The 23,405-nt window shown below is 46.1% G+C and overlaps 1 protein-coding gene across 1 annotated transcript in view; it reads left to right on the top strand.

Annotated features, from left to right (window-relative positions):
• Nucleotides 1-19,090, top strand: part of MKNK2 (MAPK interacting serine/threonine kinase 2) — a 38,404-nt gene extending 19,314 nt beyond the window's left edge. Inside the window, exons 9-14 of the mRNA XM_035119469.2 lie at nt 1,318-1,373; nt 2,377-2,472; nt 9,844-10,038; nt 10,286-10,450; nt 12,115-12,158; nt 12,767-19,090. Of these exons, the coding sequence (XP_034975360.1) occupies nt 1,318-1,373; nt 2,377-2,472; nt 9,844-10,038; nt 10,286-10,450; nt 12,115-12,158; nt 12,767-13,025 (815 nt within the window). The 3' untranslated portion in view covers nt 13,026-19,090. The remainder of the gene's footprint in view (nt 1-1,317; nt 1,374-2,376; nt 2,473-9,843; nt 10,039-10,285; nt 10,451-12,114; nt 12,159-12,766) is intronic.
• Nucleotides 19,091-23,405: the final 4,315 nt, after the last annotated feature.

Raw genomic sequence — 23,405 nt, 5'->3', positions numbered from 1 at the left:
TGAGAGGAGGGAAAGTTCGGAAGAGGGCAATCTGAACTCTCAAGGGGATTCCCCCTAGGAGGGAAGTTTGCAGCGTTTAGAGCAGGCACCCCCAAACTGCGGCCCTCCAGATGTTTTGGCCTACAACTCCCATGATCCCTAGCTAACAGAACCCAGTGGTCGGGGAAGATGGGAATTGTAGTCCCAAATATCTGGAGGGCCAAAGTTTGGGGTGCCTGGTTTAGAGCCCTTCAGTTTTGAGAAAAGGCGAGTGAGCAAAGAGTCGACACGGTAGAAGTTTATGGAGGAAATCATGGAGGAAGTAGAAAGAGGAGTTTTTCCTTCCTCCAGCAACTGGAAATTGTGGAAGTGTGGTGAAGGTAGAAAGGCAGGGCTTCTTCAGTGTTGAAAAGCATGGAACTCCCTCCTGCAGGAGGCCCAGGGATCTTAGAATGTTAGAGTTGGAAGGGACCCTGAGGGTCATCTAGTCCAACCCTCCCCTGCCATGCAACCCGGTGTTAGGAGAGATATAGGCCAGGCACCAGGTGGCTCCTTAAGTCAGGGTTGCAGCTGCCCAAACGGAATGCCTCGTGGCGACACTTCGGTTCTTGAAATTCCTCTGATTGTGCAGATAAAATATAACGAATAGAATTTTGCAGGACTGGGGGATTGCATAGCTGCCAAGTTCCGGCCCTAGAAATAAGGGACTGGATCGGAAGTAGCTGCCGCCATTTTGGAACTGGGCGGAGCATGCTCAGAAGCTACTTTTGATGCTGCTCTGCCCTGTTCCAAAATGGCCGCCGCACCAGAAGTCGCGCTGCAGCCATTTTGGAACTGGGCAAAGCAGCATCAAAAGTCACTTCTGAGCATGCTCCGCCCAGTTCCAAAATGGCTGCCGCGCCAGAATAAAACCGGGGAAAAACAAAAAAATCCATTTTTTCGGCTGGGAACAGCTGGAAAAATGGGGGTTTCCCGGGGAATACGGGAGACTTGGCAGCTATGGGATTGGTGTGTGAAAAAGTCCAGATCTGAGGATCCCCAGGCACGCACCTCCAGATGGTGGGGATGTCAGGCACCATTCTGGCTCCCGGGCATCTTCACTTGGTCGCAAGTAGCCGATAGCCAATTGCAAAATGCCCCTGGCGCATTTTGAACTCTGCATCTGATGGGAGGGTGTTCCACAGGGTGGGAGCTCGTTTTCTTAGGGACTAGTGCCTTTGCTTTCTCCTTCCGTAACATATATTTATACTCCAGCCCAGTTGCTGTTTCTTTGATCTTGCAAGAAGTTTAGACTCTCTGCTTTTGTTTGCTGATGCTCTCTTTACTTTTCCTTTTCAGGAATAGCACATAGAGATTTAAAACCAGAAAATATCCTTTGTGAAAGCTCCAATCAGGTAAGGAGTGGCTTCAAACACATTAACAGGATGTTCCCTCTTGTCTTGTCTAAAGAGACAGTTGCCATTTCGTGTGCGATCTGTGGAACTGCCTTCTGCAGGATGTTGCAATAAAGGGGTTACTAGGAAAAAGAATAACCTGGGATAGCGGTCAGATATTGTAATGAGGAACGTAGGTGTTCTGTTGGTAATGATGGGTGTGTGTGTGTGTGTGTGTGATTCATAGCTTGTTTGCACATCTTGGACCAACAACACAGATAGCTGTCCTTTGCAATAATAATACAGCTGTCCTTTGCAATTTGCTCTTCTCCAGATTTTGCGATGTGTTTCTCCAACGAAACAAAAGACTCTTAATCTCAGGGTTCTGGGTTCGAGCTACACATTGGGCAAAAGATTCCTGCATTGCAGGGGGTTGGACTAGATGACCCCCTGTGGTCCCTTCCAACTCTACCATTCTAGGATATTAGATGCAAAAATGGTTCTGTGAATAATAATTCCAATAATAATGCCTAATACCACATTTTTCTGTGTATTAGACGAGGTTTTTTGACTCAAAAATCATGTCAAAAAACTGGGGTCATCCTATACACGGATAGTGGTGTGGGGGGGAAGCTGCGCACCGCCAGCCAGCTGGTTGGCAGGCGCGCAACTCCCCCCCCAATGCCTCTGCGGGAGGCGTGCGCTCTAGGGAGGTCTTATACATGGAAAAATACAGTAATACTTTGAATTGGAGAAAACCCCTTGCAGAATTGTGCATATTAGTTAAAAGGATGAGTTAAGATAAATGCATGTGAAAACGTGCAGGGATTTTTTATGTGGACTTATTTTCACAGTGATGTGGAAAGCGGAGGTTGGGGTGGGGGTAAATGAACTGAATTTGAGCTGCTTGGGGGGGGATGAAAAACTGAAATTCACAGATTTGTTTAGTTTCTGGAGCTATGGATTTTTAAAATTTTTAAAAAATCAACTGGCAACTTCCTTTTCTCTCCTTCCTGCAACACAGGTTTCTCCCGTGAAAATCTGCGATTTCGATCTAGGAAGCGGGATCAAGCTGAACGGCGATTGCTCACCCATCTCAACTCCAGAGTTGCTCACCCCGGTAAGTCCCCCAAGCGTGGAAAAACCCAATTTATATAAAAAGCTTTAAAAGTGGTGCTTGGAAGAAGAATAGGAACTTGGGCTCAACCAAGAAAAGTGGCAGCTAGACGGCTTTGAATAAGGAGGAAGGCTCTCTCTCTCTCTCTCTTTTTTTTTTTAATCGATGGAATTCAAAGGCAGGAGATGTGCTGAGGTTTAGCAGACTTTAAACATGGGAAATCCTCCAGGAATTTCAGCGACCGTTCACTGTGATGGCTCAGATGGAAGCCTGCATGGTTGGGTGCAGTCTACCTGTCTGCGGACAAACGCCAGCTCCCTCGGCCCGAAAGCGAGATGAGCGGCGCAACCCCATAGTCGCCTTTGACTGGACTTAACCGCCCAGAGAAGCAGACACGGAGCAATGGATTCAAACTACAAGAAAGAAGATTCCACCTAAACGTTAGAAAGAACTTCCTGACAGCAAGAGCTGTTCGGCAGTGGAATTTGCTGCCAAGGAGTGTGGTGGAGTCTCCTTCTTTGGAGGTCTTTAAGCAGAGGCTTGACAGGCATATGTCAAGAATGCTTTGGTGGTGTTTCCTGCTTGGCAGGGGGTTGGACTGGATGGCCCTTGTGGTCTCTTCCAACTCTGATTCTATGATTCTAGGGGTCCTTTACCTAAACCCAGGCATCCCCAAACTGCGGCCCTCCAGATGTTTTGGCCTACAACTCCCATGATCCCTAGCTAACAGGACCAGTGGTCAGGGATGATGGGAATTGTAGTCTAAAACATCTGGAGGGCCGAAGTTTGGGGGTGCCTGACCTAAACCTTTACCTTTTCCTCTGCATAATAGGATTTCAGCAGTGGGGGGACATGGGGAGGGGATGTGCCTTCCTGCATCTCCATCTGGGATTGCCAGAGGGTTCTGGCTATCCACTGTTGGAATCAGAATACTGGGGATTGATGGATATTCCCCCCCCCCCCCCGGATCCATATAGCCTTCTCTGTGTGTTTTGCTGATCTTTTGGCATTGGTGGAAAGAGGTGTTTGGGTTTGTGTGGCTTGTCCGTGTGTATGTTTGGTCATAATTTGCTGCAAGCTGGCCTTCCAAAATCCCTCTCTGCAATTTCTATAATTTTTTTCTTTCAAGCCAGCCTGTAATGTGAGGTTCCTTACCCACATTCAGCCCGGACGAAACGGTGCTTTGGGGTGTTCCTTTAACAGGCTTGTTGTCAAAAACGTGGTGGCTTATGGCGAGTGAAGGTTCCCCCTAGGAGACCAGGAAGGGAGATGTTTGCAAAATGGAAGTGGGGTCTTTCCAACCGGTCCCTGGCCATTGCAGACTGGTCTTGTGTGGTCATGTTTCTCCAAGCTTATGGTGTGCCTTCTTTATTTAGGGTGTTGCCGTAGTCAGATTTCAAAAGACACTTGATTTCTGGCTCAATTTTTATTTATTGTGTTCATTTCCCCCAAGGTTGGCCTACGTCAGGCATCACCAAACTGCGGCCCTCCAGATGTTTTGGCCTACAACTCCCATGATCCCTAGCTAAACAGGACCAGTGGTCAGGGATGATGGGAATTATAGTCCAGAACATCTGGAGGGCCGAGATTTGGGGATGCCTGGCCTATGTGCTTATCCCCTGTGACGTAGATTAGGCTGGCCACCGACATCACCCCCAGTGAGCTTCATGTCCAGGTGGGGCAATTCGAACCTTGGATAGCTTAGTCGGTAGAGCACGAGACTCTTAATCCCAGAGCTGTGGGTTCAAGCAAAAGATTCCTGCATTGCAGGGGCTTAAGACTAGATTGCGTGGCCGACTTTCAAATTTCATGGTCCGTTCCTGGGGCGCCGAGGAGATAATTAACATGTGGCATAGAATTGTGTCATGAATGTGAACCCCGCATCCTGCATCTCGTCTACGCGGGGGCCTCGTGTCACCCGGCTGGTTTGCCTTTCCCGAGAGGCTGTGCAGAATCGAGAAAGGTTGCATTGCGTTGGCTGTGGCTCAGTCTTTTGAATGAAAGAAACAGGCTTGGGGTGTGTTTGGGGGAGGGCACAGCCCTGCTAAATGATAATCTGCGTGTGCCAGTAGAAGGCAGTGGAGGGGCTCCCATTTGCAGTCTGCAAAGTTTTGAAAAAAAATTAAGTATTTTATTATTATTAATAATAATAATATTTTTACTGCAGCTTTACAAAAGTATTTTACAAAATTTTACAAGATTATTAAAACTGCAATAAAATATTATTATTAATAATAACTTTAAGTATTTTGGGGGGAGGAAGTGGACGAAATTGGGGCACATTGCAATGACGCTGTTCCCCCCACCCCAGGTTCCAGGTTCCACAATGCTCTTAATTTATTCCCCTTCCTTTCTAAAGCTTTTTAAAGCTGTGCTGTTTTCCCACCCTACGCAGAGAGGAGCCACCTGCCTCCTCCCAGTCTCTCTTGCTCCCCCCCCCCCAACAAACCGCTGCTGAGATGCTGTAAAATTTGCCCCTAGCAACAGCTTGGCTGATTGGCTGTCAGGTCTGAGGTTTGGGGATTTCCTCTCCTCCCCTCCTTCCATCTGTTTCTCTCTCTCTCTCTCCTCCCCTCCGCTTCTCCCCTCCTTGCTTTGCAGACTCTGCTCTGACCCATTTCTGCACAGGGGGGGTAGGGCAAGGAGAAGGCTGGCTATGGACGGATTTTTATTTTTATTTAAAAAACAAAACAAAACTCCTGGACATAGAATTTTAGGTAAGAGCAAATCCCAGCCATGTGTGTCGAAAGGGTTATAAATACTGCTACAATTAAAAACCGAAAACAAAACGCCCTTTGTTTTTTTTGCAACTTAAAAAAAACCCTTTGCCTTTTTTGCAATTTTTTTAAAAAAAAACCCATTAAAAAGAAATCCGCAACCTTTGCTATTTTTGCAGCAGCAGCAACAAAAAAAAAACCCTAATCTTTGCTCTGCAGCCTGGGGGTGTATTCAGTGTTACTCAAGAGTTAAGACTCATTGGAATTGATGGAAGTGATTCACATTAATGGGCTCTGCTCATTTGATTATTATTATTATTCATTGAATTTGTATGCTGGCCTCCATCTGTAGATCTTGGGGCGCGTCCGCTCTCAGATCATATTCACACCCTAAATTTAAAGCTCTGTGACGCCGCTTTGAACGGTCATGGCTTTGTCCCTTACAAAGGACCCAGGGAAGTGCGGTTTGATCAGGGTGCTGGACGTTGTTTGGAGAATCCCTGCGCTACAGTTCCCAGAGTGGTTTATCGCTCCGTCCCTCTTCCCAGGGAATTATAGCTCTGGGAAAAAGGGGGAACAGAACTCTCAGCACCTTTAGAGCTCCCAGAATTCTCTGGAGGGAGCGCTGACTGTTTTAGTGTGTATAATCCTAGTGCTTTGAACTCGGAACCGGTTCTCGTTCTCTGTGCTTTCAGACAAGCAGTCTTTTCCCCACCCTTACCTGGAGATGCACCCGAGGCCTTCTGAATGCCAAGCAGGTGCCCTGCCAATGAACTCTCCCGAAAGCCATTGAAACCTGTTCCTGCATTAGTTGGGGTTCTTGTGTCGCAGGGGGTTGGCCTGGATGACCTTGTGGGTTCCCTCAGCGTCATACATCCTTCCGCCGCCCTCTTTATGTGCCCCCCGAGGCAGATCGGCTCCAGAGCAGCTCTTCCCTCCTCCCTTTTTGTAAGCCAGCCGGTTGGGCGAGTTACCCGGACTCTGTGCCCTGCCCCTGTTCTGGAGGATTTGCCCGAGTCCGGATAATGTGGATTTGCGTATGTATTAATTCGAGGAAGGGCAGAGTTAGGGCAGCTGACGCGGCGCCAGGTGGATTGTGCCTCGGCTGGTTTGATCTGGTCTCGTTCGGGGAAGGGAGGATGCGGTGAAAAAAAGAGTGAACTCGGTTGCCTCGGTTGGCTGGCGTCAGGGAAGGGTCTTGGTGCTGTGCAAGTTTGCAGCTGCAAAGTCAAGGGTTCCTCTGAGCTTGTGCAGAGTGCCCTTTCCATCACAGAACCCTTTCCTCCTCTTCCTTCCTTTGCTACGTATTTGGGATTAAGGGACAGGGTTTAGGAGGCCGGTGAGCAGGGGTTCTCTGCTCCTCTCATTGTTTTTTTTAATATTTCTGTATGGATACAGAAGGGTTTAGGCAGGTACATTCTGTTTAAACCAGTTTCACTTTCCACTTCTGTCCCCCCCCCCTTCTTTTTAAATCTGCAAACGACAGATTGGTAATCCCGAAGCGTATAAACTGATCATCGTTTTGGAACTAAAATTAATTCAGCGTGGAATAACTTCAAGATCGAGTTTTTGCCTCTCTTGATAATGTACCTGGTTTGTTTTTTTTAAGAGCCAGGAGAAGGGTGTCTTAAGTTTGCTGAGGATACTAAAATAGAAACACAAAAAACGGGTGCAGTTGATGTCGCCAACTGGCCTGCTGTCAGAGCCACCGGTATTTTTAATCTGTCCCTCCCCATGTGTTTTATTGTATTTTGACTTATTACTTTTAGCTGATTTGTTTCAATTAATTGGCATTTTAAAATGGATGTTTTTTTAAAAAAAGCTGCAAGCTGCCAACTTGGGAGAAGTGGCTGGGGCAATGCAGTCAGGTGGGTGGGGGTACAAATAATAAATATTGACGATTACTATAAATACATCAAATGAATGTCAGCCTGGATAGCTCTATTGGTTAGATCAGGCATGGCCAAACTTGGCCCTCCAGCTGTTTTGGGACGACAGTTTCCATCATCCCTGACCACTGGTCCTGTTAGCTAGGGATGATGGGATTTGTAGTCCCGAAACAGCTGGAGGGCCAAGTTTGGCCATGCCTGGGTTAGATCATGGTGCTGATAATGCCAAGGTTGCAAGTTCAGGACAGCCTCATATTCCTGCATTGCAGGGGGGTTGGACTGGATGACCCTCATGGTCTGTTCCAACTCTACGGTTCTGTGGTGTTTTTTTATGAATGAACTTCGAGGTTCCGATTTCCAAACCTGCCCCCAGTATTTTTGTTTTCTCCAGGCACTACTAACTAGATGGATTTATTTTCTTCTTCCATGCAAGAACTGTGCCAGTGGATTGTTTCAAAGGTCTGGTGGGGGGGGAGGGTTGCCCCCAAATTACAGCCCTCTTCCCAAGCCCTTAACTGAAACCGCAATCTTATTCCAGGAAAACACAGGCTCAACTCTTGTGGGGGATAAATTCTGGGGATAGAGCATAAAGCCAAAATTGTGTAGAGTCAAAACACGTTGGGTAAGATTCCCACTGGATGTCTTCCCCCATTTTTGGCACGCTTCTTAATTATTATTACTTACTTGCCAAGTATATATTAAGCTGAAATGTGCACAAGTTAAATGCACAAAAGTTCCTCTTTAACCAGGCTTTGGGCTGATTGACACCCGCCACCCTTTTAAAATGTGTGTCGTGTGTGTTGTTGGGTTGTTTTTGTTTTTATTGTGTGTTTTGAGGAGTTTTAAATTGTAATTTTATCTTACGAAGCGCCCTGAGACCTGTGGGCATAGGGCAGTGTACAAATACAATAAATAAAAAATAATACTGTAATGATATCTGTACCGGTATCCAAAGTCTGGGAAACACCAGCTTTGGGGCAATGTGTTCTCCCCAACAACCTGAGGTCTAGCAGCTTGGTTTGCACTTTTCAAAACAATGAATTCATTTTTTTCAAACCCTTGAGCCTTTTTGTCGTGAGTTATTTCTGTGCTCCAGTACAGTTTTTTTGTTTTGCTTTATATTTTAGCTAGTGTGAGAAAATGCATTTGCTCACAAAGGACTTTGGATCAAATATTTGCAAATATCTTAAGCCCTTGCACCAAGTTCCTTTGCAAGTGCAATTGGACTTTCTTTCTTTTTTTCTTTTTTAAGGGGTGGGGAGCAGAACATAATTCCAGGCAGTATTTGTGTTCAGGGATATCCCAACTCTTGCATGTGCAAACCCCTTCCCTTCTTCATTTGACAGGTTTATCCTGGCAGGTTTATAGCGGAGCTCTGAACATTGCAAGTCCTTTTTCCAGGAAACGCTGCCTGGCTTTTTATAGACCTTGGATGGTCTCCCTTCTCCTGGCCGTGAGGGCTTCTAGGAAAGAATGTCCCGGGTGGGGGGGGGGCTTTATTTATGACGGGTGAAATGTGGGACGGGGGCATGTTGATCATGCGCCCCCCAGCTGAAGCAAAACTCGGCTGGTGCTGTCCACAGAGCATGGCTACTTGGTGAAAGAGAAAATGCTTCCCGGTCTGGATTATGGAATTGGACCCCCAGGGGCCATCTAGCCCAATCCCCTGCAATGCAGGCGTCTCAACTGAAGCATCCAGGACAGATCACATTCCAACCTACTGTACTGTCGCGGTACTGAGTTTCTCAAGTAAACTGCACATCATGTGAATGTCTCCTTGCCAGTGCGCTCTCTCTCTCTCTATATATATATATCTATACAGTGGCACCTTGGTTTACGAATTTAAACCGTTCCGGAAGTCTGTTCTTAAACCAAAGCGTTCTTAAACCAAGACGTGCTTTCCCATAGCAGCAGGGGAATCAATTTACAAATGGCACACACTCAACATGTTCTGCTTCCAAGGCAAAGTTCACAAACCAAAACACCTATTTCCAGGTTTGCAGCGTTCCTAATCCAAGTTTTTCATAATCTAAACTGGTCTTAAACCAAGGTACCACTGTATCTATCTATAACATTTTATCCTTTATTCCATATAGAATGTTACATTTGTTACTCAACAATCATATTCCAATTTGACCAAGCTACGATTGCGTTTTAAGGTTCCAGTCCTCAGTGTCTTATCTAATTTCATCCTTTCTAACATGTTTCGTAATATGTTCTGCTGTTTTTATTACACTTCAAACCCCACTGGGGTCTTCGCGTATGGGAAAAAAAAAACTTTTTATAGACAGACTAAGAATGGGTCCCAGCCTTCTTTAAAAGACTCTGAATTTGTCTCTCTTATCAGTGCTATCAGTTTTACCACCTCTGAATATTCAAGGATTTCCATCTGCCATTCTTCCTTGGAGGCTGTTCTCTCCTCCTTCCATTTCTGAGCATAAAGAACCCTTGCCGCTGGAGTCACATCCGTAGAGACGGTTGAGGCTTTCCCCCTGCCTTGCCAATCCAGATCTCTTGCTAAATAATTTCATTGTGGGAGCCAGAGATCTGAGACAGTAAAACAACTTTCCATTCGTGTAAAATGTGCGTGTTTCTGAAAGAGCAAACTGGAGTTTCTTTCCTGCCTGTTAGCAAAGTTAGTGGTTTCGAATCACATGCATTTCTTCTGCATGTGAAATCCGGAACCTTTTTGTTTGTGGTGGTGGGGGAATTTTGAAAAGCAAAAGTGTGACTCTGCGGCTTTTAACCCTTTCTCCGCCTGATTCCAGTGCGGCTCGGCTGAATACATGGCCCCGGAGGTTGTGGAAGCGTTCAACGAGGAAGCCTCGATCTACGACAAGCGATGCGACTTGTGGAGTTTGGGGGTCATCCTCTACATCATGCTGAGCGGCTACCCGCCTTTTGTGGGCCACTGCGGGACCGACTGCGGCTGGGACCGCGGCGAAGCCTGTCCCGCTTGCCAGGTGAGCAGGCCTCTGTTGCCTTCCTCTTTTTTTCGTTCCTTGCAATGGGGACAAATGTCAGGTTCTGCACTTGGGCAAGGAGAACCAGCTGCACCAATTTAAGATTTTTTTGGGGGGGCGGCACAAACAGAACATGTGGAAAGGATTTAGGGGTCTTAGCACATGAGTGAACACTGTAATGCAGCAGTAAAACAGAAAAGGTGATTTTGTATGATTCTGTGACCCTTCCTTCCTTCCTTCCTTCCAGAACATGTTATTTGAAAGCATCCAGGAGGGGAAGTACGAATTCCCCGACAAGGATTGGGCTCACATCTCTTTCGGAGCCAAAGACCTCATTTCCAAGCTGCTCGTCAGGGATGCCAAGAAGCGCCTCAGCGCAGGCGAAGTTCTCAAGCACTCGTGGGTGCAAGGGGTGAGCACAGTGGGAAGAAAAAGGCGGGGGGGGTCATTGGTTTGGGCTTAGGGTGTTTTTCTGTTTTTTTGCAGCCCCCAATAAACCTGTCTCGTTTTCTCTCTGCATGAAATGAGACAAGCCTTTGGTTCATCTAGTTCAGTATTGTGTACACTGACTGGCAGCATCTCTACAGAGATTCAGGCAGGCCCCCTCTGGAGAGGGACTTAACCCAGGATTTTCCCTTGTAAAGATTCCCTTGGCTACTACTAAGCAAGCCTGCCCTTAACCAAGATTGCAGTTGGGGCAGAGGTCCTTTGACTTCTCTGTGGGCAATTGGGAACTATACTTATTCTTAACAGTTCTGCGTTTAACAAGTTAGCCTCTGTGAGAAAGCCATCACAATGAGAATGTGTATTCAGAAGCAAAACAGAGGATACCTGTCTGATCAGGATTCACAGTGTGGGTCTGGAATCCCTGGTGCTCTAGGTGGCGCTGCAGAGCTATCCTCTGAAGGTTCCTCAAACCCTGCCTTTCGTTTTTTTGTTTAAATAAATAATTATTAATTTTCCATTTACCGTAAACATATATAATCACATCATTTTTATCCACTTTACCTCTTTGGCTCTTTAGAGCCTATCGACTTCCTTCCCTCCCACATCTTGGCTTTCAAAGTTAAACCTTTATATCAGAGCATTTTATATATTTTCCGATTCTAATAAGACTAATCACAAAACACCTCAAAGTTTAAATAAATATAGAAAGGTAAAAAAAAATTCTCAGTACAAATCTTCAGATAACCCCGACTAGTGTTGTTAATTGCTTACAATGATCTTTCAAATGTTGTATACCAGTAAATTGACTCCAGTCTTCTTGGAATACTTGATTGTGCTGGTTTCGGATTTCCCCCGTCAGTTTTGCCAGTTCTGCAAAATCCATCATTTTCATCTGCCATTCTTCGTTAGTTGGTACTTCCTGTCTCCATTTTTGGCCTAAAAGGGTTCTTGCCGCTGTTGTTGCATACATGAACAGTCTCTTATCTTTTCTTGGTATCTCTTCACTTACTATAACCGGTAAAAAGGCTTCTGCAAAAGACTACAAAAGACTTTGGATATAATATTCTGTTAGAGTCTTGGGACAGGCTGTGGAATGAAGGTATTAACTTTACTGCATGTAGTGCACTTAAAGAAAATGTGATAACAATGATGTGTAGATAGTATTTAACACAATCAAAACTTGCTAAAATGTATAGGACAAGATCTAACGAGTAATGTAAAGAGAAGGAAGGTATCTTTCACCATATGTGGTGGACTTGTAAAGAGGTAAAGGCTTTCTGGGAAATGATATATAATGAGTTAAATAAAATGTTTAAAAACCCTGCCTTTCAGATAAAATTTAGGAGTGTGAGAAAGTTGTGCCTTAGTAAATTTGTGTTTTTCCCCTCCCTGCTTTTGGGTGTGGGAAGTCGTAGACCAGAGTTCCCCAAACTTGGGTCTCTAGCTGCTATTGCACTACAACTCCCATGATCCCTAGCTACCAGGAAGAGCGGTCAGGGATGATGGGAATTGTAGTCTGAAAACAGCTGGAGACCCAAGTGTGCGAAACCCTGTTGTAGGACAGAAAATCTTGCCTTGGTATAATATTAGCTCTCACTCTCTCTCTCATTCCTTTTTTTTTCTTTTCAGTGTGCTCCAGATAACACTCTCCCAACCCCAATCATTCTTCAAAGGTAAGAGAAAACCCCTGAACCTCCACCCCATAATTTTGAGCCACTGTGGGGAAAATTAAGGGATCCTCGGGGCCCCTTCCAACTCTATAATACCATGACTGTTCTGCCTCCACAATAGGGATGGGCAACACCTGGTTTTCAACGTCGCGATATATCGCCAGCTAAATGTCACGATATACCAATATATCACAATGTCTGAAATCTGAAATTAGGATGGAGCTATGTAGAAGCCTTGGCTGGTTTCAGTTTCCCCCATGTTGTGATTTTTGCATAGCACACACACATGTCCCCCATAATACAGTAATACATTGCCAGGTCAAAAATTATGAAACCAATATCACGATATGTGCTTGAAACTGGTTTTGGATGATTATATTGCCCAACCCTACTCCACAGTTGGAGGCAGAATTGCTTCTGAAACCCAGTTGCCGGAAGCCACGGGAGGGGGGAGAGAGCTGCTCTGGCGTTCAAATTCTGCTTGCGGGCTTTGCATCTGGCCGGGCCCATGAGAAGATGATGCTAGGCTTTGCGGGGGCTGCTGGCCCGATCCGGCAAGGCCCTTCTTCTTCTTTCCTAAACACGCCACCCCCACCCCCTGCTCTCTGCAGGAACAGCTGTGCCAAAGAGCTGACGTCCTTTGCGGCCGAAGCCATCGCCGTCAACCGCCAGCTGATGCGGGACGAGGAGGACGAGGCTGCCGTGGAGTCGCACTCCCCCATCATCATTAAAGCTACCTCACGCTCCATGCAGCTCTCCCCGCCATCCGAGTCAAAGCTGGCCAAGCGGCGGCAGAAGACGAGCATGGCAAAATTGGACGCCAACCAGCATCTGGTTACGCCGTTGGTCCTGGTGGGAGACCACATGTGAACGCACCTCCCTCCTCCCGGCTGCGTGTACATCCCCGTCCCCCCCCCTCCCATTTTCGGACAATATATCTCTATATATGTATACTGTTTTTGATAGGGGGGTGGGAAGAAAAACAAGATCAGGCCCCCTCTTTCAAGTTGGCTGGATTCCAAGGATCTATTCTCTTCTTTTTTCTTTTTGTTTTGTATTGTTTCCTGGTCTTGTTTGAACACTGGCTCCTCTCGACTCCCCCCCCCAACTCCCCTCCTTTTCCCTTTATAAATCTCTCTTAAAGGAAAAAGAAAAACCAACCTCCGTATTAACCCACAGGTTTTTTTTTATTAATTCCGCCCCAAAAGGTTGCATTTTGACACACATGTAATATAATTTTGTTTTGTTTTTTTAAAAAATTAATTGCTTTCTCTGCCCCCACTTCCCTCCTGCTTCTTTGGAAACACCAGGTTGACACCCCCCCCCCGGGGAAAAGCTTAAAAAAAACTGGCTACTGTTACTCTATTTTCTGTTGCCTCTTTTTATACTGTGAAAATATTGGGGGGGGGGCACACCCTTAAAAGTCCTCAACTTTTTAAAGGTAGCATTTTAAGTATTTGGGTGTATTATTCCTTTTTTTCATTTCCTTTTTTATGTGGCTTTGCTGTTTCTCTTCCTATTTCTAAAAAATGTTTTGTTTCGTTTTCAACCTAACGGAATTCTAGAACTGAAAAGAACGCTGCGGTTTGAGGGGGGGGTGCGGTGTGTGGATTTAGGTTTTGCCCCAGAAGGCATTGTGGGCGTTTATGGGTGGGTGGGTGGGTGGGTGTCGGGTTTGTAAAGATCCATTTGATTGGGGTGGTGATAGTGGGCAGAGTCCCCCCCCCATACACACACCCGAGAGCTGCCGATTCTGTAAGCTTTGGGGTGGGAGTGTTTGGGGCTTTCTGGTGGTGGTTCTGAGAGCGCCGGCCCAGAGTATCAATGGGGTCGTTCTTGTCCACCCCCCACCCCTGCCCCCCAAAATAACGCATGCGATGTGCACTGCCCATTTTGATTCAAACCCAGCTTTCCCCCTATTTCTGCGGGGGGGAAAGATTGGCCCAATCAAGATGGGTTTGTCGCTGCCACACCCCCCACCCCAAAATGGGATTGTTTTGTTTAATGCAAAAGTCACTGCAAGGCAATCTTTGTTTGCTGCTTTAAAAAAAAAGACGCCCAGAAATTTACACAAGTGCTTGCACCCACCCCAGGCATTGCTTGGGTCTAGCTCCTGTCTGTGCTATGCCAGCTCAGCTGACGGTCAGGAGGAGGATGGGGGGTTGTGTGTCTGGAGCAACAACTTCTAGAGCGGGCATCCCCAAACTGCCGCCCTCCAGATGTTTTGGCCTACAACTCCCATGATCCCTAGCTAACAGGACCAGTGGTCGAGGAAGATGGGAATTGTAGTCCAAAACATCTGGGGATGCCTGTTCTAGAGCCTTGTTTCCCAAACCCCAGCAGTTCTTGGACCACAACTCCCATGATCCCTATCTAGCAGGACCAGTGGTCATGGATGATGGGAACTGCTGTAGTCCCCAAAACAGCCAGAGACCCAGGTTTGGGACACGCTGTTCTAGAGGGTCTCCCAGTCCTCTTTCGGGAGGTTCTGGTTGGCTGTTGTCTCTCTCGCTGCAGCTGTTTCCCATCCATTTTGCGGCTGTCCCTCTCCGAGCGAAAAGCTCGGTCTGGTTCAGAGGGAGTCTCTGCTGGGACAGCGTTGTTTGCAAGGTCATGGCATAACTGTGCCCAAACTCCAGGCCCTTTAAATGGGGCTGGGGGGGGGTGCTACCCTCTTCCCTCCTTGCTGGGTGGGTGAGAGGTGATGGGACTCTCTGCGTTGCCCTCTTTGCATTGTGCAAAGCAACGTACCTCTGCTGCGATGGGATAAGGCAAAGCTCCATCTCGAGGACCCTTTTCGCTAGTTTTCAAACCATTTCTAGAACCCTTTGGAGGTTGTAGCCACGGACAAGCGGTTTCAAATAAAATTTAAAGAATTGCCCAGTGTGCCCAGTAATGACAAACCAGCACTGGCGGATTCTCCCTAGTTTTGTTGTTGTTTTAAGTTCACTTTATTTCAGTGTGGCAGCTTTCCCCCTGGCTGTTAAACTTGCTTAAAACTCCTGTCCGGATGTGCATATCTGGAATTTTGATAGGATTGTTTTTTCAGAGTGATAACTTCTTCTCTTAATTTCCCCCCCCCTCTCTCTCCCCCCCCCGCCCAAAACTTAAGAAATACTATGCAATAGTTGTCTAGGTAGAGATAGATGATAGAATTTTTTTTTTATTCTTCAGGTTACCCTAACTCCCAGCTGTGGGTGAGAGGCATAATTGGGTTGTGGAACAGTTTGGCTTGATTTGTCTACTCCTTCCCTCCCACTTTGGATCCCCACCCCAAAGAAAACCATAATCAGTGAATATGGTATCTAGGATTGGGTCCAGAGTCATTCATACTTACAGTTAGACCAATTGGCATTGATTGACCTATGTAAGTCCTGTCCATCAATTTCAGTGGTTCAGCTCAGAGTATGATTCCATTACACACACACCCCGGGCTGTGAAATTTATTGTCGCTTTCTTTTCACGAACATTCAGCATCTAGCAAATGTCCTTTCAAGGGGGTGGGGTGGGGGTCAGATTGGGCTGTGAGGTTCACCGTCTTCTCACTGTAAAGTTAGTGAGAGTTTTTCTTTTTTAAGGGGTGGGGAATCCCTTTATCTTTCTTTTTAAACTTTGTTTTACAACGCATTTTGTTATTTGGTTGTAGAGCTTCATCTAAGGGTAAGAAATACTTGAACAATGGACGGCTGTGCACCCAATGCCTTCTTTTTGGGTCAGAAAAGCTGTCTCAAGGCTGCGGGTGATGGCTGTGAACTTGTCTTGGGATGGTGTGTTCCACCCATCCAGGGCAAGAAGTGAAGGCAACTCTTTGTATCTGGGACCGAGAGTGGCGGTTTCTACGCTGCTTTTGCTTGCAAGTGCATTTGCAAAAGATGTTGCAAGGTTATCTTCAGTTCCTTTGGTGGAAAGATGGGAGATTCTCTCCCCCTTTCTCGGCTGTTATCTAAGCAGCAGATTTTCAGATCTGTTTGGGAACCCTTTCCTCTTTGGGTTTATTTTGCCTACCCTAAAGAATTCTGGGAATTGCCGACTTCTGAGGGCATAGAGTTCTCTTGAATGTCCCCAAGTTCCTGTACAGTTACCAGCACTGGGAGCCACAGTAGATGTACAGTTCCCAGGATGCCCAGCATTGGGACCCTTGGTAGATGCACAGTTCCCAGTGTCCGCAGTACTGGGAGCTACAGTGGTTTAAACAGGTTCAGAAACAGGTTTTAACGTTTGCAGGGGCAACGTTAAAATGATAGCCGATTTCTCCCTGAGGTGGGTTGTTGTTTTTTTGCAGCGGGAGCAGGGTGCCGGGCGTACCTTTGAAAAAACAGCATACCCTTGTTTTTAAAAGCAGATCTTTTGAGCACAGGAACACTACCTGTGACGTTTTTTGGGTTTTGTCTAAGCCCACTTATTCAGTACTACACCAGTACTACGCATGTAATATCTCAGAAACACATAGTGGTTTCTACAGTAGAAGTTGCAGATAGGCAAGTTGGTCTGCAGCCACGTCGGCTCCTCCAGAAACAATGTGGTCCTCGTATTCCGCTCACCCTGTTCAGGCGGTGGCGACTGTAAGGTCCACGAGTGATCCTATTTGCCTCTGAGAGGGCCAGATAAATTTGTATGGGATCATGTTCTTCTTCTGCATTAGTTGATCCTGTTTTGGGGAAGGTGGGGGGGACGAGTGCCCCCCCACCCCACCCGGTTCATTACTGAAGGGCCAAAATTCAGGAGTGCTGGAAACTCCCCCAACAACAAGCCCATGTTGAGTTGTTGACTCGCAGGGTTGTGGTTAAGCTTGTGTGGTTTGGCTTTTGAACCAAAGTTCTTTGGCAAGAACCACTCCCTTCTCTTCCTCTCTTCAAATAAAGGGGACTTCTCAGGATAATTTCAGCGTGTGAAGGACTGCTCAAAGGTTTCCTTTCCCAACTTCGGTCTTTTTGACTTTTGCCCGACGTTTAATGAAAACGAAATGCCATACACTGCATGGAGTGTGCATCATTGCGCACTGTTGCAAAATATGATGATTTGGAGCGCTTTAATATGGCTGTTGCAGTTCTTCTCCCCCCCCCCCCCAATGTGCTTATATATCTTCATATGCATACTCTCTCTGGGCAAGGCCGTGCATTATTTTGTGTGTGCAAGCGGGCAATGTGCTAGGATCACACCACGACGAAGTACCTGGATTTGGTAGCAAACCAGCATTAGAAATCATTCAGCGTAATGGAAGCAAATCCCATAATGGAAGTTTAATCAAGTCCACCTCTTCTCTCCTGAGTGGTGAATGACTTGCATCTTTGTGCGTGGAATTGGGTTTGAGCGTCACTGAAAGTCTGCTCTTCCCACTCCAATTTCTGATCGGATGATTGTTTTGTGGCTTGAAAATGCCAGGCGATGGTGATGTTCGGCATGTGGTCGTTTTTGTTGCTTTAAAGAACTGCTGTTGCGAAGACACAATCCTGCCTTCCCATTCTTGCGTTGCCAAGTCAGATCACCCCTTGCTTGGTTGGGGTTGGCTTTTGCCAACATAGTGATCCCCCCCCCCCGGCTTGCTTAAACTGGGGAGGAAAGAAGTCCGCTTGAGTTCTAGGGGGGGGGGAGACACAACACTGGCTCATAAATTGCATTGAAAACAACAGTTACGGCTAACTTGTCTAGTTTCCATTTCAATGGGGGATAAGTCATGATTAGCCAATGAGCTGGATTTTCTCCCCATGCACCCCCCCCCAAATATATTTAGGCTTTTTGGGTGTGTGGTGAAATTTTGTTTCTGCTTAATGTTTATTCTCAGGACGTGAGCAAAATTCTGATCCTTCTCCGTACTCCCGCGATCGTGCACCTTTTCGTGTGTGTGACCAAAACTGGTGGTGCTTTGATTTCTTTTTTCCACCGCTCAATTCAAAGATAAAACATGTGTTTTCTTCCTCCTCTTTTTAAGGCTCCCCTCCCTTAACTACTTTACTGGGAAATAAGTCTTCCTACCACGTCTAACACTGCAATACAAACCAAAGCTCGATCTTTTAGCATGCAAGGGATTCTGGGCTTTGGAAACGGGGTCAGGTGAACCTGTATCCTTCCACTTGCTGGGACTCCCAATCGGTCCTGAGTCTCGCCAGCAGCTGGATGACCACAGGTTCCCTTCATCCTTGGCTTTAAGAATACCCTTTATTGGATCGCCATGAAGTAGTCGGCCACAATTCCCCTAGTTTGGAAGCTGGAAGTTTAAACTGAGTTCAAAGTTACTTGTCCCCCCATAGAGATATGGGAAACCTCTTGTCTCCATGATGGGGACTTAATCCAGTGTACCCTTTTGACATCCTCTTAACCAGCCTTCTCAAGGTAGCTTTCCAGGTATATTATCTTTGGTTTGTGTCCCCCCCCCAAAGTCTTTAAACTGTGCATGGATTATTAACCCTTATATTGCCAAAGTTCTTAGTTTAAACATCTCTTTCTTCCACCAACCCAACAAATGTTTTTCCTTTGTGAAATTCTTTTATTGGAAAGCATCTTTTTTTCCTGTACCTCTTATTATGAGTTGTATTAACTGCAAATTTGAGGTGGTGGTGGGAATGTCATCGCTTTAAACGACGTCTCCTTCCTCTAGATTTTTCATTTCCTTAGATGTTGGTTAGCAACATTTTACTGTGAAAATCTGTTTCTTTTCACATGCTGCTTTTTTTTTGCGGGGGTGAGATTCAGTCCTGGAGAAATATTTTCCTCTGGTTATCAGAAAGACTGCCAAAGGTTTTGTGGAGCTTTTAAATTTAAGTTTATTTCATTTTTTTGGGACATGCAGTCACCTTAATCTACCGTTGGAGACTCTATGAGCAGCAAGTCCTTCAGAAAGGGACTGGTTCAAAAAAAAAAAATTTAAAAAAGAATAAAAAAGAGGAAAAAAAACATAAAAATATATAAAAAACAAAAACTTATAAGACAACAGCAACCAAGCACTTTATTAACTGATACAGCTTGATGGAATTTTTTCCTTCGTAACACCTTGTTGATGCCAGAATTTTTTGTATTCTGTTTTGTAAGAATTTAATAAATGCATTGAAACACATAAACGAATTGAATGTTTTTGGAGTTGGGGTGTGTTTGTTTTTCAAAATAAATTTTTTTAAAATGCTACTTAAGGTCCCCCACACTTCCCAAGGTCCTCTTAGAAATGGCGGAACAACAAGTGGCATATCACAATGTCTGAAATAAGGATGGAGCTATACAAAGGCATTGGCTGGCTTCACGGTCTTCCCCACATCATGATTTTTGCAAAGCACACACAGACACATCATGATTAGCAATATATTGCCAGGTGAAAAAAATTATGAAACCGATACCACAATATAGATTGGGATGCAGGTGGCGCTGTGGTCTAAACCACAGAGCCCAGGCTTGCCGATCAGAAGGTCGGTGGTTCGAATCCCCGTGATGGGGTAAGCTCCTGTTGCTTGGTCCCAGCTCCTGCCAACCTAGCAGTTTGAAAGCATGTCAAAGTGCAAGTAGATAAATAGGTACTGCTCCGTCGGGAAGGTAAACGCCGTTTCCGTGTGCTGCTCTGGTTCGCCAGAGCAGCTTAGTCATGCTGGTCACATGACCCGGAAGCTGTACGCCAGCTCCCTTAGCCAGTAAAGTGAAATGAGCGCCGCAACCCCAGAGTTGTTCGCGACTGGACGGTCAGGGGTCCCTTTACCTTTTATCACAATATAGACTTCAAACAGGTTTTGGACGGTATATCACCCACCCACTGGGCAACCAGTGTAGCTTTAAAATGAAAATTGGAGCTGATATAGAAATGGAACCCCAGCCAGTAATCTGGCTGTTGCATTTTGGACCAAAGTGAAGTTTCTGAGTTGCCTCCAAGGGCACCTCCATGGACAGTGTGTTGCAGTAGTCCAAAGGAAGTTGTCATGGAGTGCCGTCACCAAGTCATCTTTCTAGCAACCAGTTCACCATCATTAAAGAGAAGGGTCAGCCTGGGACTGGAAGCCCTGTTCAGAGAAGTTTTTAACGTCTGACCTGACATTATTTTTAATAGTTTGCTGAGAGCCACCCAGAGTGGCTGGGGAAACCCAGCCAGATGGGCGGGGTATAAACCATAAAATGATGGTGGTGATGACCATATGAGTCGAGAGTGGATGCAACTGCGCACCACGGGTGTGGTGGCGTGGTCATTACACAGATCCTGCCCTATGTGGTGATAGGCTAAATCATTGCTTTGCCTCAGGTAGCGTGGCAAAAGCAGGGCCAGAGAGAGGAGCAGTGTGGCTGCAGTCTTTTCCCCAAGGGCTATCTGTAGTTCTTGCAAAGCCCAGTGGGTGGGGAACTTCAAGCCTTGGGGTGGGATGCAGCTCTGGGGGTGAAAAACCGCTGCGTTCGCCAGCACTGAATTTTATATGCCGCCCATCTTCGCTGGGTTGCCCCTGCCACTCTGGGCGGCCTCATTCCCGGGATTGTGGCCACTGTCGCCTGCTGGCAGCTTCTAGGAGTCACAGGTGAGAGCTGAATGCTGGTGGGGACCAAAGGTGGACAAACTGCCCCAGAAGGAGAAGGACGTATCTTCCCCCACCAGAGGTACTTGCATTCCATGTTGTTTAGTTGTGTACGCCACTTTGTGACCCCATGGACCAGAGCACGCCAGGCACTCCTGTCTTCCACTGCCTCCCACAACTTGGTCAAACTCATGTTGGTAGCTTCGAGAACACTGTCCAGCCATCTTGCCCTCTGTCGTCCCCTTCTCCTTGTGCCCTCAATCTTTCCCAACATCAGGGTCTTTCCCAGGGAGTCTTCTCATGAGGTAGCCAAAGTATTGGAGGCTCAGCTTCAGGATCTGTCCTTCCAGTGAGCACTCAGGGCTGATATCCTTCAGAATGGATAGGTTTGATCTTCTTGCAGTCCATGGGACTCTCAAGAGTCTCCTCCAGCACCATAATTCAAAAGCATCAATTTTTCGGCAATCAGGCTTCTTTATGGTCCAGCTCTCACTTCCATACATCACTCCATACACTCTGGTTAAATCATCTCAGGGCCATGAATGAATGTCAAGGTAACCTTAGGACAGTTGCTACTTCCTGGTGCAATCTACCCCATAGGGTTGTTGTAGGGGGTAAAATGAATTGTGTTGGTGGTGGCAGGTACACAGCTTTGTAGAGCTCGCTGGATAAAGGGTGGTGCATGTAAAAATGTCAGACGAACCCTGTAGCGGGATCAGACCAGAGACTCATTTGCTCCAACATCTTGGATACAGCAGTTGTCTAGATGCTTCTGGGAAACTCACCAGCGGAGCATGATCACCTTGGCAATCTCCCTGTTCCTCCTCCCCAGCGACTGTGATTCTCAAGAGTAGCAGCCTTGGATGTCAAAGCTTCCATACAGGTGAGCAAGAGGCCCAGGTTATAAATAAGGCGAACACAGCTATTTCAAGCACATTTCGAAAAGAGTTTTTGCTTTCTGGTTTTTTCTCTGTGACTCACCTCTTTAAGTCTGATCTTTTGATGCTTGAGCTATAAGTATCTTTTAGGACCCACCCTATTCTTGTGACTAGTATTTTTTTATACATGTATTTAATTGTTGAATATATGCAGGCAACCCTGGGATGTTAAGAGTGAACGGTGGGTAAGAAACCAAATAAAACAATTCTGTGCAATATTAACTCCCCCAATGTTTTCACAATGACCTTCAAATCAGATAATTACATTGGTTCACGAGTTGACATTCCACCCTCATCTGTAGAGTGTTTTTACTCAAACCTACTGCATTATATCTTTATCTATTGCAAAGAAATCCTCCATTTTGCCATTTTTCTTCCATTGCTTTTCTCGAATCCTGCCCACAGTTTCATTGTGTCTGTAATGCTTTTCCAAACAGTCCATGAAAGGCCTGTATTCTTCTATGAAAAGTTCATCGTTTTGATATCGTAATTTCGCTGTCAGCTTTCTGCTTAGTAATAAAACCTTATTTTTCTCTCTGCCTTCAAGAGAGACGGGTGTGTGTGTCTTTAGTACATTTGGAGAGTTTTTTGTTTGTTTGTTACCAGCAAACTTGTGCTTACCAGAGGGTTCACCCGTGAATCACAAAGTTTAAAAAGAAACTGTCCAAAGGCAGGCTGAGTTGGGCAGAAAGATTAGATGTCACGATGGGTGTCTTGCACCTCTCCAAACGGCAAGGAGAGCCTCTGGGCACATGGAAGGACTGTTGACAAGTCCGCTGAAAATAACCCTCTGTAATCACATAGAAATCTGCATCTTTGTAGGGTTGGCTGCCTTCCTTAACCCTTAAGTCTGATCTATTCATTCGGGTGCTGGCTTGTTCTATCCCTGGGATCAGGAGAGGAACACTGCAGAACTTGGAGAAGATTCCCAGCGTTATATTGGAATGATTCACTGTTCCTAAGTCTTGCCACTTCTTCCACTGTGCCTCCAATGGAAGGGGGCACTTCTTTAAAATGCCCCTTTGCTCCTAGGGTGGCAACAACTCTGGAGGTGGTAGTTCCAGAGCCGACACAGGAGGACAGGTAATCTTGCGGTATTTATTTCATACTGCTTGGAAAGCGCTCTCGGTGATGCACACAAACAAAACCGGGGACAAAGCACCTCCCTTTCGGAGGAGGAAGAAAAATGGATGTCAAAATAAGGGGGAGCAGCTACGCAAAAACACTGCACGCTGGTCTAAAATGGCATGAGAAGGTTTGCTGAATTGTAGCTGTGAGATTTTGTACATCAAGTGATAGGGAAGTTAACAAGGTTTGCTTCCAAGTGAAATGTATGCATAGGGATTGCAACGTAATAGTCCCTGTGTGTGTGTTTGTGTGTGTACCACCTGGCAGCTCCAGATTTATTTTTACGATGTTTTTAATCTGCAGGCAGAAGCTAGCTCTCCTTTACCACGTCTGTTCATCCTGCGGTCTGCAGCAACCTCTAGTGTTCAGTTGGTGTGTTTCTTTAATGAAGGAAGGATGGTGCTCCCATTACATTTCCTTTCCACTGTGGCTTCATATGCACTATGCATTGAAAGGTGTATCAAACTATTTAAAGCAGTTATGGCTTTCAAGAATTCTGGTAACTGTAGTTTTGATGGTGGAACTGCCTCCCTTGCATGGTGGAGGACTCTCCTTTAATGGAAGTTATTAAGCAGAGGTTGGACGGCCACCAGTCAGCATAGGAGCCAACTCCTAGGGATTGGGGTCCCTTTGCGCGCCCCCCAAATAAAATATTTGAGGGATCTGCTCCCCAAAAAAAGTTGAGCTGAGTTTCCATTCAAGTGTGT

Source organism: Zootoca vivipara, chromosome 6 (genome assembly GCF_963506605.1).
Source record: "Zootoca vivipara chromosome 6, rZooViv1.1, whole genome shotgun sequence".
In the NCBI taxonomy this organism is placed as follows: domain Eukaryota; kingdom Metazoa; phylum Chordata; class Lepidosauria; order Squamata; family Lacertidae; genus Zootoca; species Zootoca vivipara.
Note: the sequence above shows the minus strand (reverse complement) of the source record. Positions and strands in the feature narration are given on the sequence as shown.